Source organism: Anoplophora glabripennis, unplaced genomic scaffold (assembly GCF_000390285.2).
Source record: "Anoplophora glabripennis isolate ALB-LARVAE unplaced genomic scaffold, Agla_2.0 scaffold14, whole genome shotgun sequence".
Taxonomy (NCBI): domain Eukaryota; kingdom Metazoa; phylum Arthropoda; class Insecta; order Coleoptera; family Cerambycidae; genus Anoplophora; species Anoplophora glabripennis.
Window position 1 is genome coordinate 1,538,391 of NW_019416352.1, and position 20,267 is coordinate 1,558,657.

The 20,267-nt window shown below is 32.0% G+C and overlaps 1 protein-coding gene across 1 annotated transcript in view; it reads left to right on the forward strand.

Annotated features, from left to right (window-relative positions):
- Positions 1-20,267, forward strand: part of LOC108904045 — a 65,839-nt gene that overhangs the window by 38,816 nt on the left and 6,756 nt on the right. Inside the window, exons 2-8 of the mRNA XM_018706420.2 lie at positions 5,433-5,586; positions 8,376-8,507; positions 11,737-12,071; positions 15,084-15,252; positions 15,607-15,818; positions 16,328-16,443; positions 19,859-20,217. Coding sequence (XP_018561936.1) covers positions 5,433-5,586; positions 8,376-8,507; positions 11,737-12,071; positions 15,084-15,252; positions 15,607-15,818; positions 16,328-16,443; positions 19,859-20,217 — 1,477 coding nt within the window. The remainder of the gene's footprint in view (positions 1-5,432; positions 5,587-8,375; positions 8,508-11,736; positions 12,072-15,083; positions 15,253-15,606; positions 15,819-16,327; positions 16,444-19,858; positions 20,218-20,267) is intronic.

The following is a 20,267-nucleotide window of genomic DNA, read 5'->3' on the forward strand; positions in this document are numbered from 1 at the left end:
AATTTTTGATGTTATTTAGTAGGTTTTATGTGAGACAGTGTATATAAATAACAAAGTGCTAAATAAAGTGCTATTACATTATATTTACTCGCCTGATTTTTACAGCATATGACACACTTAAAATCTTGTGACTAATCTTTCAGTACTGATACCAATATCCTTTTCCTCGGCGTTTAAAATTTTTGTAAATTTCTCAGTCTCCGAGTTTGTTCTCGTCAACATTACATTAAAAGCTCCCAAAATCTCTTAAATGTTGAACCAATCATACAATATCAAAGTCATATTAGCTATTCCGGAGAAAATCAATTTCGAAATAGGGATCAATTTTTAGTAATACAAGAGTTCACTTACTACCAATTAAAAACATTTTTATTAACATATGTTTGTACTACACTATCATATTATTTTCATAGAATTTTTTATTAGTCTACTTAAAATTCTCAATTGTACAAAAATTGCTTGTTACCTTGAATACACATGTATACGATGATATAAATCTTGTCTATTACATAATCTTCTGTATACGCAGACAGAATAGTTTACAGAGAATAAAAATGAAAACATTATGTTTGTAAGAATTGAAAAAACAAACTTACACGTCTGGAAAATGAATGCAGAATAATAATTCAACATAAATACATTTAAAAATAAATTATCTCAAACTCAGTCCTCTTTCAGATTGTCTTTTAATTGGACATTATAGTCGAGGAAATACTGAGTGCCTGACGGCAATTTTCTTTAGTATCTATTATAACTTTTTTTCAGAAACTTGTGCGATTCTTATAGGGAACCGATTGCATGTTTCTAAGATCCAAGCCGTCGCGTCGTGAGCTTAGATGTTTGTCTCGAGATGGTCAAGTTCGATCCCTGAATAATAATCAATTCGTTGGAACAGTTACCGGCCATTTGCCTTATTACGGCAAATTTGAGACAATAAACCCGAAGCAAGAGGTAATAAACCTCAAATAAGGATCTGCTACAGGGCTATATATTAGCGGACGGTACAGTTCTCAACGGAGAACATGAAACTGAGACTGACAAATCTTTCTGCTACAAACAGACCGTTTATGCAACGTCGATGAAAGCTATTTTGGAAATTCAATGGCAAATGGCATTTATTTTACTACATAAACAATAAATTGTTGTCTTCAAGGGTTTACCACTGTTTAGATGTGGCTTAAATAATATGACACTTCGGTAAACGCATTTAGAGACCGATAGAAATAAGTTTGCCTCTGAGATAGCTCCGCCCTCAAATGTATGTTTGTAAATCTACGTTCCAGTAAATAAGATCGAGTACTGGAACTGTATTAATATTTCCAAAACGGCTTCTGACGCAAATCAGGCTATCAAGGAACTTAACAAGAACGAGTTGCTCTTACGGGCCAAATAAACAAGAGAAGTAGTCAATACATCAGTCAAGTTTTTTAACACCGAATAAGAAACAGCCAAAATCAGCTCCCAAGATCGACTTAGAAGATTTCGATATGCCCAAGTTCTCTAGAAAGCACCAAAAGACTTTTCAAGAGAATGGGATTCCGGTTGGTCAAAACGAGAAACAACCGAAAATTTTTTATGGAGAAACCCGAAATCTACCTGCAGCATTTCTTAAGAAGCATGAAGCGTTATAGAAAAAAAACGGCTCAATTATTTTCATGGACGTATAAAAGTGGAAAGATCAAAGACTTATGTTGAATGCTGAATATGAAAATGGATTCGTGCCCAATGCATACTTACGTTCAAAGACGTGGTGACTGGTGACTGTCATAATGATATGAACTTTGAAAATTATAAAAAGTCGTTATTGGAGAAGTTTGTACCCAATTTAGAGCTAAAAATTGTGCTAGAGATTGACAATGCTCCATACCACAAAAAGAAAAGTGTTCTAAGATGTGTTCACGTTAAACGGAAACAACAGTAGCAAACACACCGAAGCATATCTGATACAGATGACGTATTGAAGCCCGATTTATACAGTTTAATTAAAATAAACAAACCGACAACATGTGTAACATTGTGGTACTTAGATACAATTTTAAATCATCACGAACATGATCCTTTACGGCTACCACCGTACCGCCCAGATTTAAACCCCATTGAATCAGTTTGGCCTGTTATGAAGCAGTATGTGGCAAACAGGAATGTTAACTTTAAATTAATATCCGCTGACACCATTCACGATACTGAAACAAAAATTTTCAGTAGAAGAATGAAGAAGACTTTTTTTTTTATTTCTATCATTGCAATTCTTTTACATCTATCACTATTTGCTTATAATTACCTACTAACACAAAATACGAAAAAAAAGTATAAACAAATCACGTAAGAAAAGCAGTTTTACTAAACTCATATAGCTTTACTCGAAAGCTATATTCGTTTAGCAAAGCTTCCCTTTTCGAAACCTGTTGTTTAATATACTATTAAATTAACAAATCAATAAATTCCAGGCGTTTCATTTCCTGGTTTTCATCGTCAGGAAGTGCAACTCCGCGAGAGCATGAGGTGAATCGTAGGATCCCTATAAAAGGAAGTGCCGGTATTGCCGTTTGCTTCAGTAGCACATCGAGTCAACAAGTCTTGCAAGTCACGGGTTTCTTTGATCTGCTGGCCGGTGAATGATGTTTCTCCAATATTTATCATTTCTAAGCGGTGTCTTCTAGTGTAACGTTAGCAAGGGTCCCGAGTCGCTGACCGCTTTCAACAATGTGTCTCGAGTATTTCAAGTGCATTTTTATTGTCACTGGCCCACTCAATTCGTTAAACGCCATGCATTGGGGCTAATTTATTTGGGTTTGCAAGGGCTGTGTGTTTAATTATTAAGCTGGTAGTTCAAAAATTGATTTTTAATTTTAAATTGAAATGGAAAATTAATTATCATTCGCAACTAATCGCAAACATTATTACGTTTTGTTACCCATTATAATTCGATTTATAAGGCATTTTATTAATATACAATATACCTAGTCACAAATATTAAATGATACAAAAGGTGATTTTTCAAAAGGCTCTAACTTGGCCAAAGATCGTCATAGAGCAATAAAAAAAGCTAATTGAAGATTTTGAGGTTTCAATTTTCATAAGATCAACGAAAAAAAATTCTCAACATTTTTGCTTCCTTTTCAAAAAATGGACGGGCTTCAATAGATTTTTTGGCAATCTCATCTGTCAGCTCTTTTAGTTTGATTCATCCTCTTTAATTTAAGTTGTTCAAGAGCTTTGTACGATGAGTTATCATCGTTCAAAACAAAAATGATCTTTTTGGCTTCTATAATAAATTTCTTGGTAACAAATGATCGTACAGAAAATCTAAGCAGGGTTTTGAAAACTTCGAAGTATTCTCTATAAAATTTTCTAACCGATTTCTTAAAACAAATTTTTCTGAAACTTGATTCAAAAAAGTAAAAAATAGCATATTTAAGGATTTTCGCTAAAACTTGAGACAATTTTAGAAATAGTGATTAGACTAAGGATATTTTCATTTCAAAATATCCCAAAGAAACCCTCAAGAATTCAATCCGCTGTAATATTTGTTTCACTGCGATCCAAATGATTGAAATTGTCACTTTTGCTAAAAATCAATAATTAAAGGATAAATATTGCATTTTTTATTCATTTTTTTAAATTGGAAATGTTTTTATCGCAAAGATACATATTAAAAATGATAAAAAAAAATTAAAGAAATGAAACAAATTTCTCAAAAAAAATTTTGAATACATTGACCTTCATATACAGGGTGATTCACTTTTTATTTTTAGAAAGAGATATAAGCTCTTGAAGAAACATTTGTTTTTGTTGGTTTTTATTTATTTTTTCTTAAACTATGGAAGCCATTTGTTTTATATTTAGTATGAAGTGTACGAATGAAACGCTCTATCGATTTTACAAATTATTGTGAAAATAGATCAATCATAGGCGTTCGTAAGGGGTTCTGATAACACCTATTTTACGTTTTTCAAACATAGAAGATTTAAATATTTACTCCACAACTTACCATTACTTCTATGGAGAAATATTTGGATTCAGATAGATGGCGCTCCGGCTCATTATGGTCCTCAAATTAGGCAGTGGCTCGGAGAACACTATCTACGTCGTTGGATCGAGCGTATCTTGGAAATGAATCATACAGAACGTGGTACCGGTCCCATTGCTTGGCCGCCACGAGCGCCAGATCTAAATCCCATGGATTTCGTTTGGGGATTTATTAAAGAAAGAATGGACAGTACAGATCACCAGTCTGTGCTCTTGAAATGTTGTGAAGAAGAATTGAAAATAATTGTGAAACTCTTAAACACAACCTCAATATGATTGGAGAGCAGTTCAAAGCTTATTTAGACGATGTGAGAAATGCATTGAGGCTCGAGGACAACATTTCGAACATTTGTTGTGATACTTTTTCTTTTATTCTCTTTTGTTAATTTTTATTTCTGTTTGTTTCTCAATATTAAATATTTTATTGTGTATTTGTTTGAAAAACGTAACCATTTCACATGTAATGAATCCATAAGAAGCCATTTTCTCAAAAAACAAGCATTTTGTTTAAAAATAATAAGAGACCTTTTTGCTGTAGAATAAACCGCAATGTAAAAAATATATTCATTTTGAAACATTTTCAGTGGCGTACAAATTAAATTAAAAATAGGGGTTATTATAGCCCTTCGAAGACGCCTATGATTGATCTATTTTCACAATAATTTGTAAAATCGATAGAGCTTTTCATTCGCACAATTATTACTAAATATAAAACAAATGGCTTTTCTGTAGTTTAAGAAAAAAATTAATAAAAACCAAAAAAAAAATTTTTTTTCAAAAACTTGTCTAAAAGGAAGCCTTTGGAAGAAAAAGTGTATAATTTAAAATTACATTATTTTGACGAGATCTATGATGGTTAAAGTCCTAATCATAAAAAGTGAATCGCCCTGTATAATAAAAAATTTTAGAAAACAAAAGTTTCAAGCATATTTACTATTCAAGAGAGTTTCATCCGTTGCAAATGGTTTCAAATATGTGCCAATTCAAGAAATTTATCGAAATCAAAAGCATATCGTTACCGCTCAAGGGTGTGTTCGGATAATAATCCTATTTACCGTTAAAATCAATCCTGTTTCGCCTGAAGATGATATACTTTTAAGACGTAATAATGGAAGTGTCACCGGAGGAAATAAGTTGTGCAAACAACTTGCTCCACTGCCTCTATAAAGATTATTTCAACCAGATAAACCGTGTAAAGGCAATCTCTTGATTGACTGGACGCGTGATTACATTACAATGTTTAGAGATATTTTACATTCTTTTGGAAGCATACATCTTACTGAAATGTATGAAAATTCCAAACTTCTTTTAGAAAATTGTTTATATTTTGCAGCATAAATGCATGTTTTAGCTTGTATTGTACACTACTACTAACAATAACTGGTTCTTTTCTTCACTTCCAGGTGTATAGACAATCTGCAACAGCCCACTTACTCGGAGATGAGTGCAACAGCGACTGGGAATGTAAAGAGGACATCTCCGGGTCTATATGTCACAGGGGTCGCTGCTTGTGTCAACCGTTTTACGCAAGAGTCAATCAAACAACGTGTTTGCAATGTAAGTGATATTTGATGTCATAATTTTGATGATCAGTAACAGCAACAAAAGGTTTCTTCCTCTGATTGATAGTAATTAACAAAAATAAAGTCTAATACCTACTTAGAAGTTATTTGCTTCTAATTTTGATGGTACGTCTCGATTTAAATGGGTGTTCTCGAAGAACTCTAACCAGATGAGCATGATTTAATTACACACACAAAGTTGTGTTTACTGTTTTTTATCTTAAGTAATTAATAATAGACATGGATGTACCCATGGGCATTATTTTTCATTAAGCAGAGACATTGGAAAGAGCAGCAGCGAAAGAGGAAATAATTATAAATCTCATGACTCTCGGGACAAGATAACGTGGGAATCTAGGAAAATTAGCAATGGGATAGCTCTGAAACTTATAATTATTCCATTAACAAGAAGACATTTTTCTTTTGTTATTAAACCCAGTTAAAACTATTTACCTACGGTTGTTTCTTGAGGTACAGCTATCTGGAGGCTGTCTTCGAATTGATTTTAATTAACGTTAGGATAAAATAGTTGCATGAACTAAAAGAAAGTTTTTATTTCAGGGTTTCTGTCTTGAGCCACGATTTTGTGGCTCTTTCTAAAGTTTTTTTGTTTGTAACTTCCCAAGAAACACACATTAAACTAAAAAATGTTTACTAGAGATCTAATTGTCTAAAACCGTCTGAGGAAATAAATTCGATATTTTTTAGTTCACATATAATATTTGTCTAACTAACCTATAATAGCTTTGGTTGCTATCTCGTCTACATAAAATTTACCAATACGAAATTATTAGTGTAAAAAATAAAGTAATTACGTAACACAGAACTAAAGAGAGTAATACATCTTTAGTTAAAATATTAAAACTTTTCTTTATAATTAAACGTTATATACAGGGTGTCTTTATTCAGGGACGCGAATCTGAGTATGATTTTAAGTAAAAAAGTTCCTATAAATATATACCCGTAAATCATACGTTACCATGGTACACCCTATACCGTGGTAAAGTTTCAATAATTTTTCTGTTTTTTTCTTTGTATCTCTAACAATTTTTGAGATATGTAGTTAAAATATGGAACGTAGGCTAAGTTAGATTACTTGCATCATTAACCCTGCCTAATAGTCGTCACGATTTAGAGGGTGAAACTTTTTCTGGTGTCGGGCCTCTTTCCAGTTCCCCCAAACTTTCTTCCGGTATGCAACTGGTCCTTTCTGGATTAAGAATTTAATTTCCTGTTCAATTTAGAAACTTTTTTGTCACTTGCAATGTTTTCGTATCTGCGGCCGTTTTCGAGCCAAAAAAATAAAAAATGATTTTTTTGTAACTCGCTAAATTGAAGTCCGGTTTTACAAAATTCCATTAAAAGTTTTTGAAAAATAAGTGAAAAAGTGTGTCTTGTATTGAGATGTGACTAAGACTAAACTACTTCTACAAATAAGTTAATAACATTTACAATAATTGCTGAAACAATTTTTTTTTGGACGCCCTGTTTCTCAGGAACCACCCGTTGCGGACCCATGTTTATATGAACTTTTTTTATCTTAAAATTAGTCGAAGATTCACCCTTTACAATTTGTGCAAGTACCACCTTATTACCACCATATTTTTCACTATTCATAGTGAAAAAAAAACGCCCTGTACAGAAAATTAACAAATAAATTCTTCTTTCTGCTTGAGCAGAAATATCTATAAAATATTCGAAGACAAGTATGAATATTTTTTATGCGTTTTACTTACATCAGTACGTTATTTGAGTTAAAAACAGTTTTTATTCGTGAACTTTGAAAATAAATACCCCACCAAATCAGCTTAAATGCGTAGAATTACAGGAACTAATACTAAAAATATTCACGATACACAAAATAGATGTTTTTTTTATTATATACGACAAAATATCGCGTCGTGTGAAATGGGCTTTAATGTTATTGTTTGTTGATTTACTGATAGAATTGCTTCATGGCTTCAAGTTACATTTTTTTTAATATGTTCATAGACATTCTCTCCAAATTCCATAAATCGGCAATAGATAGATAGAGAGAAACTCCTTAAATAGCTTTTATATTTTAAGAGATACATTACATAGCAAACTGCTTGATAATGAGATAATTGTATATAATTTTGAACCTATTCTAACTTAAGATCGTTCCGAGATATGTTCCGATATAAGATGACATTTTTTGTGTACAGATAGCTTATAGAGATGCCTAAGATAATATATATTTATATTCGTTTTAATAGTGCAGGAAATAATCTAGACGAGGACTACTTTCAATAATTCGTTTAAGAAAATATCTAAAGGTGGCTACATAGGATGTATCTTCTATTTTCTTTCTTCTTCTTTCCTCTTTCTTCTTCTTTCCTCTTTCTTCTTCTTTCTACTTTCTTCTTTCTTCTTTCTTCTTTCTTCTTTCTTCTTTCTTCTTTCTTCTTTCTTCTTTCTTCTTTCTTCTTTCTTCTTTCTTCTTTCTTCTCTCTTCTCTCTTCTCTCTTCTTTCTTCTTTCTTCTTTCGTCTTTCGTCTTTCTCCTTTCTTCTTTCTTCTTTCTACTTTCTCCTTTCTCCTTTCTTCTTTCTTCTTTCTTCTTTCTTTTTTCTTCTTTCGTCTTTCTTCTTTCTTCTTTCTTCTTTCTTCTTTCTTCTTTCTTCTTTCTCCTTTCTTCTTCTTTATTCTTTCTTCTTTCTGTTTCTGGCGGAACGAAAACAGAATGGTATCAGGATATTTGTAATTTGAATGTATTCTTTGCGTCTTTATAATTATTCTTAACAAATATTTTATTATTTTTCAGCGACTCTTCTTGGATACGACTGCGTCGTGCCCGAGCAGTGCTCGCTCAAAGTAGCCAACAGTAGTTGTCTGGACGGAGCTTGTCGCTGTGTGGATGGCTTCCTGCAGTTCCGGAAACACACTTGTCTGGGACGTGAGTATAAATTTTAACTAAGACCGGACAGTTACTCATTCATAATTCTGGTGAACGATCATCGATGAATCAAAGAAAAAGTATTTCGACTATTTTTTACGCTTCTACGCTGAGTAAGGATATTTTTAGGTTACAAGCAATTCGATGAATCACCAGGAGGATAATTTATTCTAATAATATTCTTTTAGTCGACGCATTAAGGATGATTACTGTGTCTATTTTGAAAAACAATCTGGAGTTCATTGTTATATCAACATTCTCATATTTGTTATGCATAACTTTTGAATAAAATCGTCCATGAATTGTTTGCCAAGAAAATATTGAAAGTGTTTCATACTTTTTGCTCAAGGATGTTATTAATGAACTGACTTATATACAGTGGCGATTGAGTCATTGTAAGAATAATCTTCTGACTATTTAACAACAGTAAAAAAATCTATTGTTTGTAATGATAATTTAAATAAAGACTACGACTGTTTTGTCATCAAGGTAAGAAATAGAAAACTTGTTTCTTTACAAAAGGCAAGAAGTTACGTTTTAAATTGAAATATAATTTAGTGATTTTTTTAACAAAACTTTAATTCGAATAGATAAGTATACATACAAATTAAATTGAATTAAACTGAATATTTAAAGTTAAACGTTTAAGAAATTACAACAAAAAGAAATAGACCATAAATGATATATATTTTATGCTCATTTGAATATATCTGTTTTAATGCAAGAAAAAAACGCATTAATGTTTATATCCACGCATTCGTAAGATAAATTTAAATGTTAACCTACATTTATAAAATTATACAAAGTACTGCGTTTAAAAGGCTTGTACACTTATCACTTTTAGTCATTAATATTATGAAAAAACCTCGTTTTATATTTATAAAAAATACTTAACGTAATGTAGAAATCTGTCAACAATATCTTAAATATTAACATAAAAGATATACCGTAATAACTGGCGACATACATTGATGAAACATTATATCAGCCTCATATTCGGAATGTAACTGGTTTTTATTGCAGTCTAATTCCTGACCTTTATTTTCTAGTATGTTTATCTTAGCATGTGGCATATAGGACATACAAGCAATTGGGCTTGCCATTTTTTTACCACGCGTTATTGATGGATTGTATGCAAACAGAAAGTAGGCTTTATTCTTTGAGTATCCAAAACATCAAGAATATTTGAAAACTGAATTGGTCGCTAATAATCATTTTTTCCACCGATGATTTTGCTAAACAGTATTCAGAAAAGAAACTTTTCAAATAAAATACTCGTCTACTATAAGTTACGTATGTTACAAGATATTTACGTCCGTACAAAAGATAAGAGAATAGACATTGTATGTTAAAATGTTCTCAGCTATCATTTGTTTAACAAGAGTGTACGTTTCATGGCATCCTAACGGTCTACGCTATCTCAACTTAAATATTATTTGGATGAACAATATTTGGGACTTTAACTGTGTACAATTTTTTACGGTACTTTTAATAAGTTTCGAGAATGGAGAAAGAGCTTTTTTTTTAGTGTTAAATGTGGGACAACATATTATTTAAACATGATTTAATATCTGTATTAAAAACGCCTTTGGTTTAAATAAAAGTAAATATTAGTTACTTATACTGTTTTCTAACATTAACATTTATTTAACACTTGCAGACCTTATCAAAAGTGACATAATTTTCAAATAGTTATACAGTACCTATGTCTCAAAATGATGGAACATTTTTTGTTTTCAGTTGAAATTAAAAAAATCGCTGAAACAGTTCACTTAGTAAATAGAAATTGTCACTTTTCTGCATAAAAAGTAGTACTAAATTATTGTTTTCATTTAATTCCTCAATTTTTTGACAACTATAACAAAAAGTCCATGTAACCTTATATCCCTGAATTCGTCTTTAGAAGGGCTATCTATTTATACCATAAAATATTAGCGTCCTATTAAAAAAAATGTCAGTAATGTTATAGGTCTATCAAAGATGGCTCAATTTACTAATTGACCTGTTTCAGCGATTTTTGAAGATCTGAACTAGGAAAAAAATATAAATTTTGTTCCATCACACTGTATAATGCATTCTCTAGTGGTATAGGAAAATTATTTTAAAACTGCCTTCCCTCGTCATTAATAATGACTAATAACTTATTACAAAATTGTGGCTGTATCTTCGTTATCTTAAGTAGGTCTTCTAGATAATACAAGATGATCGATCATTAGTTGCAACGAATCTCCATTGTATAAACTATATATATGCCAGGTATTTAACTGTAAATTGAAGAAGCTGGCTGTTCATTATTCTCATACGCTTGACAAATAATATTAATTTAATTAATATCCTGGAATGTCTTACGAAATCAACGCTGAACTTTTATAAATAGTAATCACGAGGGGTTCTCATCTAGAAATCTAAAATGTATATTTCTAAGAACTTTAATTTCAAGAAGAAAATTTACAGCTTAATCGCCTAAAATGTTTTCTTTAAACAGTTTCTTGATAGATTTTAAAGACTGAATTTGACTTTAATTCATGAATGATAGTTTGTTGTCTCGAAGCAGGTGAATGTTCTGTAATTCTAGACAAATTTCTAGACGTTACCATTTGCATTATGCATGTATATTAGTTCCTCTTTGGTATTTCAAAACGCCATCGTCACTTATCGCGAAGAACTAGCTTGCGTAGATGTCCATTCAATTAAATTACAAATTTATTCATGGATTATTCACAGAATTGTATATTCAGCTGCGTTTTTTTGTTCTACAGACGAGAATATACAGTGATCGTGGTTTTTTATTGCAATATTACATGTTTATTTTGAATAATTAGTTTTACCGTCAAAAGAACAATGGATGCGTGTTTACTGAAGGTATAGTTTGCTCATACGTGTGGCATTATTTTACTTCAATTTTTCATGTTTTCCAGCAAATTGAATAAAGGCATTCATTAGAGCGTCTATGTGAGTGGTACGAAATCGCCTGTGAAATTGTATCCATCAAGTAATAGTATTAGTCATTCAAATATTACGTTACTGAAACTTCAATCACGTATAAAATCAGATCAATTTGATACACTCAAAGTACAAAAATCTCATTAAATTCTCAAATATAAATATCTCTGCTATTATAAAACTTACTAGAGTGATTTTTATGCAACATTATTTTCGCATCAAATACCCCTTAAATTTAAAACCTACCTCCTTTATACACTAAGCTAATTATTTTCTGTTTCTGTAGCCGCGAGGCCGGGCAACGTTTGCTACAGCAACGCCCACTGCAGGCTATGGACGGCGGACAGCCACTGCGACTTCCTGATCCCAAACCTATTTGGTCGGTGTCAGTGTAACTCACCCTTCAGACAGGTGGGTGATTCCTGCGTCCGTTCGGCCTTCCAAACCAAAGCCACCACCACTACTACCACCACAGTCACCTCCTCATCTCCACCACCAACCAAGGCTACGTCTGATGATGGTCCCGAAATCGAGTCCAATGTGATCGTGGACAATGTAACTCCCTATACGCCGATTCTGGTGAAGTCGACCTCTAAGGGGGTTAGAACGACGATGAAAATGGTTAAGTATATACATACACAGGTTTATACTTAAAAAAAACTGGAGGGGGTGAGTTTTTCTTGGAAAAATAGTAGTGACGCCAACGCTGTCGCGACGCGGATCGGCCGTCGTGCAAATGAGTCCTTTATAGACTGTAGGCCGGCGTGGCGTGGCAATCATCTTTTTCACCAATCTTTCGAGTCTCCCGACACTGGGTGGCTGAAACGACAACAGCCACCGCTAGTCCTATACCTAAGTTGGCAACGTTATTGGCGCCTGAATTCATTTCAATAACGATTCCTTCTTAAAAGGTTATGACAACTTGGATAACGATCTTGGGCACTATATTCTGTGTGGCTGACTACTTCGTAGTCGTAGTAGTACCTAAAATTGCTTGACTTTTTCTACACCCTTAACAAAACTCCAGTATCTTGTCGAACAAGATTTGTCATAAAAGTTCGTGTCCTTAATTCCTGGTGAGTTTCGATTGATGCAACAAACTTTGCCTTTCACGAGCTCCATTTCTCCCCTATCTAATCTATCGCTCAGCAAACTGGTTACATGGTTTGAATATAATGTGGTGGTGCACCGTCGTGTCTAAATCATAGGTCTCTTCTAGTATTCAAAGACACATCTTCAGATAGACCTGGCCAAACTGATGATCTAAATGGTACACAATTATTGCCTTTGGATCATTGTCACTCCATTTGTAACTATCGTGTACTTATTATTCCATTTTTGGCAAAACATGACTCGTCAATAAATAGAACTGTATTTCAGAAGTCCAGTCATTGAAGGTAAATTACGGCGCTACTGTATATTTTTCCCAAACAGCACCGATTTGCAACAAAATTTGGATTTAGGTTCTACTTACCCTCCACTTCAAATTTGACCCCGTGCCGAGGGTTGCTTTTTATTTTTTAGGGGTGAAAACTACCTATTCGAAAATAATTATAGAAATGTAGATTCGAGCGTGTAATAGGTTGGAATCATCTTTAAACAAGTAATTATGATGAATTGAAAATTGTCGATCCCTAAAAACCACCCTCTATGACAGTAATCATTAAAAAATAATGTTGAAAAATATTATTCAGCAAGTTGGAATAATTTAATGATATAGTGATATTAAATTAAGATTTCTTTACTGTTTTAATTTTTTTTATTGCAAATAACATATAAATAATCAAAAATTCTCTTCACTCTCTAGTCCAGGCGGTATCTGTCTTACAAAGGGTGTACTTGGGTAAAACGCATATGATCGGAGATTTTTGCTTTAACTGCTTCTAAATAACATCAGAAATGATAATTTTTCTATGCAAATAAAAAAAAACTGTTATTACAAAAAAGTATAAAAAAATAACAAAAAAAATCATTTTTTTCTTGGATTTTGAAAATTTATATCTGGAAAGTACTCGGAATAACAAACCTATTGGTTCAAAAAACAGCCCTTATAGTTTTGCTGTAAATAAGGGTTAACTTTAACGGGCTAAAACTCCGAAAATAATGGGCGGATCATCAGGTTTTTTTTAAATACTCGCCTTTCCGAGTACTTTTCAAACCATATTTTAAAATAAAAAAAAATTTGAAAAAACATTAAATTATTGCAATTGTTTATAAGCGTGAAAATTGCGAAAATGTTTAAACAATCACCACGGCTCACCTAATCGTCCGATTTGAATGTTTCAAAAAGCATTTTAAAGCTTGAGATCTCTTCTTTTTGTGGTGAAATTTTCAAGTATTCAAAGGCTTTAGATTTTTAGAAATTTGATTTTGAAAATTCTTTAATTTAAAAAAAATTAGGTATTATTCAAGTGTTGTTCAAGGGCTATAAGATCAATTTTCTTTCAGCCCTTATTTTTATAAGGGTTTGAGCTGAAAGGGAAAAGAAACAAAATTTTCAAAAAGCAAAACCTACAATTTTGTACTATAACAAAATTTTCATTTTCATTTTTGAGTTATTTTGAAGAAAAGACAATTTTTTCCAAAAATACAAAAATTCTCTTTTCACTTCAAGCTGAACTTTTTTCAAAACTAAGCACTTTAAATCGGTCAAACTTTTAGAGAATATTACAAGTACATAAATAAAGTAAATTGTAACGTGGTGACGATTATTTTCAATTGGGGTGGTAATTAGGGGGTGTTTTTCATGTTTTTTGTCGCCGAAAAAAATGCGAATCAACTTTATTTTCGTCATAACTCGCTTAGGTTTGATGCTAGGGACTTCTATAAAAAATAAAAATAAAGGTTTTTTCAAGCACTTTAAAAAAGGTACTATGAGTATTTCCTGAAAAATGCATTGGTTTTTGGTTATTTCACGTTCAATCTTTCAATTTTGGCGTTTGACGAAGAATAAGAACCAACATTCCACAAGCTATTACTCCGCTTGTATTTGGTCTAGACAGCATAAAAACACCATTCTTTTTGTTTTTTTTATAAGCTACATTTTTTATAAGAATAATTTTTTTGATAAAATACTTACTTTTTGAGTTATTCGCGAAAAACCGTATGAAAAAGTGTTTTTTTTTTTGGTTAAAAAATTTACACTCACTCGCGAATAGTCGAAAAGTATTGACTTTCAGAAAAAATTTTATAGAACAAAAGTTGCTTAGAATTAGTCAATATATCCATTCCCGGAGTTATTTTCAATGAAACATTTTCCACCCCCGATAAGGGGTGGCATCCACCCCCAGGGTAAAAGCAGCCCCCGGTACAAGGTCAACTTTGAAGTTTTTATAAAATTGGTGCTGTTTGACAAAATTATACGGAAAAATGGTCATTCACTGGACTGTATTGTTTATTCTGAATCTTCGATTAATTACAACAAAGGTATTAAGAACTTCCCCTAGTTTTTTTACGTATAAACAAACACAATATTTGAAATACGTTAGTCACAATTTTATAAAAGCTTTGATATGTGTTGTGACAAAAAGATTAGCTACATATCATTAAACTTCACTTTATTATGCAGACATTTGAAAAATTTAGAAAAAATTTATAAAACTTTAATTAACACTTGCATTTACCGATTTACAGAGACCTTCTAACCCAACTACCACCACCACTACTGAGTTGCCAATGGTCCAAGATGTGACAGCTACGCCTCTAGACGTCACTACAAGGATTGCTGTATCTAGCAGAACGACAGTGATGGAGCCTTCTTCAACAGCATCTCTTGACATTATCATCCCCACTTCCACTTCAAGTACGTATCACTTGTCGATGCTAATTTTCTACCAATTTGTAAAAACCAAAGAACATATTTTACACTGATTGCTTGGACAATATAGGTCTGTTCCAACAGGAGTCAGGAATTGGTTCCGAGCCGTTCGAAATGTGCATCCAACTAATTCTTGCGATATATTCACTGAGGACACATTTAGAACATAACTGGCCAAACATTTCGAACGATTCGGAACCAATCCCTGACTCTTGTTGGAACAGACCTTATAATTAACACTGCAGCTATAAGAATGAGTTAAATGGTGGTGGTGGTACTACTTCTGATTTATTCCAAAAGTCAACCAAACCGTCAGTTGCAAATTTTCTTCTATTTCAGCTGTACCTCCCACTACGACAGGCATCAGAACTCGCGTGGACCACGGTGATGGTGCCGTGAGTTTGGGACTCCCCTGCGTGACCGATTTACAGTGCAGAATAGCAGATCCTTCCTCTAAATGCGTTGAGGGTGTTTGTGATTGCATGATCAAGACCAATGACACCCAAGCTTGTTCGGCCAGAAATCGTGGATGTATTCCTGGAACTTTCCAGGTAAATATGTCACATCGTTATTTAATTCCTTATGTAGAAAGAATGCTACAATATACTGTGTCAAGATTATAGAATTGTCGTGCTGTGTCAGTAAGCACTAGATATTAATGAGATAATAATACCAAAACAAAGCACTAGTTTATATTTCTAATATATACATTCCGCATACTTTTCCGTCATGTGGGGGTTGACCCTTCCGAACAAAAATTCGTGGATGTTAATTTTGAACGTATTAACCAATAATTTGCACTATATTTCGCAACTATGATTTATGTTGTTGTTTACGATATCATATTGACGCTGACGGATACAATGCCGATTGAATTATTAGGCCAAATGTGTTTGAATTGGTTCATTGAGAATTAGGTTGCAACGGATAAGACTAAATCAACCTGATGACGTGTTCTTGTAGGATGTAGATCTAAAACTACTAACAAAATTAAGATTCATAATTGCGATAAGAAAATTATTTCGGTGCAGATTTTTATAATAGATGTATATTTTTTCAGTGTCGCAGTACAGGAACCTGCATCAGTTGGTTCTTCGTCTGTGACGGCAGAAAGGATTGTAGCGATGGATCAGATGAAGATTGCTCGCCAGCGAAGTGTCCGGCAGAATCTTTCAGGTATAAGGGAGGCAAAAGTTCATATTATGATACCTTTTTTTTTAAATGGTTTATTTACCTAGACGTATAACAATTCCAAAAAAAAATTGGAAAGAAAAAATTGGAAAAAATGGAAATAGTAAGGAAACTCCAAATAAAAACACTTGAAAAGATACTAATTAAAACAAAATCTTAATTTTTTTATAACTTAAAAAGAAAAGACGCTGATCTTTTTCTAGATAATTAAGAAGAAATGCTCCATCACGTTAGAATTTTTCCCTAAGTTCAAAAAAAAAAAAAATATATTGTGCATTTGTTACCATTAAATTTAGTTTAAAGCTAGTTCGCGAATTTGAAAAATCGAATGTTATCGAGATAGGTTTTCAAAAAATATAAGCATTACTGGTCAAATTAATAATTAATATTATGTAATTTATTTTGACTGAATTTAAATTTCCTTATCAAAGTAAAATCAATATAAAGATTTTAAAAAATTTCTTTTTTGTGGTACTTTTGTTTTTGGGCTTGGCATATGTTTTTTTTTTAATTGGAGTAGGTATATATTTATCAATATTATAAATGGAGTTGGGTTCTTTTCCCATAACAAAGTTCTTGATAATTTGATCAGAAGAATAATATTTCTTATTTTGAAACACTAAAGGCATTAAAAAAAAATGAGAATATAACAACTTTTAGTAGTTACGTTTTTTAATGCTGAATTTATTTTAATACGAAAATATAACACACATTTTTGAGAGAACATATTTATTAATTTTGGCTGAATAAAATGCGATGATTATTTTGTTAAAATAATTTCCAAAGGTATTTTTTTTATAAAATAGTACATATATTATTTATGTTGACAAATATAGTGACCAGAACATTTTTTAACCTAGATTTTAACAAAAGTTAATTATTTACGAATTTCTCCATTTTTTTTTCCAATTCTAAAAAAAAATCCGACGATAAATTTTTCCGCAAATGAATTTGAACCTATACATTTAAGTACATCATTTCAAATAAAATCTTTTTTTTTTTTCTAAAAATCTTATAAAATAAAGCCAAACAATGTACTTCGTTACCAGAAATATGAATACGCCCCACGGACAAAATTAAAAAAAAAAATCTTTCAAAGAAATATCTTTTATTCTTGTTATTCACATCACCATTGACAAAGAAGCCTTTTTTGGCAGCAATAAACATGTTTGACCTTATTTAATACAGTTTTTATGAAAATTTTTTAAATTTATTTAAATTTTCTAGAAAGATTTAATAATAAATATGCATATAAACAAGCCAGCTATATTTACTTCATTTTAGTAGAAAAAGATTACAAAATATCATAAGATTTATTGAAAATATATTTTTTATAATTATTTTACACATTAAAGACAACTATATATTTACCTTTTTTAATTACAATGTATTAGTTATCCCTCTTATTAACCCAATTTTTTAAATCGTTAAGTAATAATCCTTTTAATTTTTGGTAGGTAAGTCATGTATAGATATGTAGTTATTTTAATTTCAAGTTTATTTATGCCAAGACTTAGAACAATTGCAAAACCGTTATCGCTACCGCTAAATATTTACACATATTTTTTTCATAAAAATTTCTAACTTCCATTCCGTTTAAGTACATGATAATTCACATACCTTCAACAAAGTTGGTAGCCTATCACTCTTTTGGGGTCAGCATAATGTAAAACAAAAAATAGGTATCTACATATGTTTTTTATACGTAAATGATTTACATAGTGAATACTCTTATTTCTTGCAATCTCAATCGCAATTACATTCTCGTTGATTGATTTAACTACTAGGTAATTCAAAAGAACTTGCTTCATCTCTTATATTGGTGATAATTTCAAACTGGTTGCCTATCAAGTAAACCAGTATATGTATAAAATATAAATACAATTTTACAATTTTTATAATACTCATGTTACATTATAGACATTTAATTATATGTATGTCGCATTAGATTTATCTACAATATACACACCTCGAGACTCCAAGATATTAAATACAATAAAAAATCTTGCCACTACGTATACAACGTCTTTCTGAAATGCATGTACCAACACGGCATCATATATTCTGTGAGTACAAATAAGTAAAAATCAGACCTGAATAGTTGCTATATTATATCGTAGAATTAAGTGCAAGAGATTAACAAATCTAAAAATAACAATATCTTCGCACTCAGCTCGTTCAAATGGTCATTTTAGATGAAAAAACTGCGAAGTGCTATTAAATTAGAGGGTGAAAATTGGAGATAGGGGTGAAAATGCACCCCTTTCAGTTTTTTAATTGTAGCTCGAAAACGAAGCAAAATTTCGCTATAGTTCGTAGGGAAAATTATTTAGAGAATTGAATTTCCTGTCGAAATAGCTTATTTAAAAAAATTAAAAGGAAAATTTTATGCAAAAAAATTGTTAAATAATTTGAAAAAAGCAAATAATTCGATTTTCTGTTTTTTTTACTTTTTTGTCTCTTGTTTTTTTTTTGAGTAAAGATAGGTATAGGCTTTACTTCATAGAATAAAAGTAAATAAAATTTCCTTCAAAACAAGAGGTTGTAATGTATTTTTGGATAAAAATTGACTGATATATGGCCACTCAAACTTAGCCAATTTTTCTATTTTTGTCGCGTTTTAATTCTCATTTCTTGCAAAAAAGGAAGGAAATAAGACGATCAAGGATTTCCATCACATGACTTGTTCAAAGGGTCATTAAAAATGAAAAAACCGCGGGGTGCTATTAAATTAGAGGGTTGAAACTGAAGATGGGGGTGGAAAAGCACTTTTGCAGTTTTTTAAATATAGCACGAAAACGAAGCAAAATTTCGGTATAGTTCATAGGAAAAATTTTGTAGAGGATTGTATTTCTCATCGAGATGGCTTATTTAAAAAATGTAAAAGGAAAATTTTATGCAGAAAATCGTTAATAAACTATTTTAAAGAAAGCAAAAAATAAAATTTTTTTGAAAGGTTGAAGGATTAGGATATCACACTCTAAATATCGTAGCCGATTTAGATTTATGTTGTAATTGTTACTTTTAGTGAATAAAACGGGTTCATTACTATGAGGATTGTATTCGTTTTCCTTATTTTTTATTTTAAATGTGACAAATTAATTGCATAAGTGTACCTTAAAATTCCTAATAAACCACCATTTTTAATAATCATTTTGAATATCAAATCGACACCTTTTGGCAATATAAATACTAACAATACCTAAGTTGAGCATCCTAGTTTCCAATAATGTACATATCATTGTTATTTTATTATTTATTATTATTTCAGCGGTGTTTAAAACTTCTACCTTTGAAATTACATCGATTTTTCTGAATTTCGCGCTGCTGGGGCCAGTTTTGGTTAGCTGACCCATCTTTTAGTTCAATACCCAGGTTAGATTTCATCTTCTTCTTTCAGCTGTAAATCTTCCGGAAGATGCATCTCCAGAGCAAGCCGCTGCGACGGATCTAAAGACTGTCCCTTCGGCGAGGACGAAGCGGATTGCCAGGCTCTAGGAAAAAGAGGGTGTCCACCGGATACATTCCAGTGCGGCGACGGCAAATGCCTTCCCGAGTACGAATTCTGCAACGCCATCATCGGGTGCAGTGACGGAAGCGACGAGCCGGCCCACGTGTGCAAAGGAAGGGCGAGGAGGAGGAGGACGGAGTACTGTCCACTCAGATGCGGAAACGGAAGGTGCAGATCCAGCGCCATAGCTTGTTCCGGTAGAGATGGGTGCGGGGATGGCACGGATGAGAGTCGTTGTTCAGTTTGCAGTAAGTACCAGTTCAACTTATTGAAATAGGCAACTTTTTCGTAGGACTTT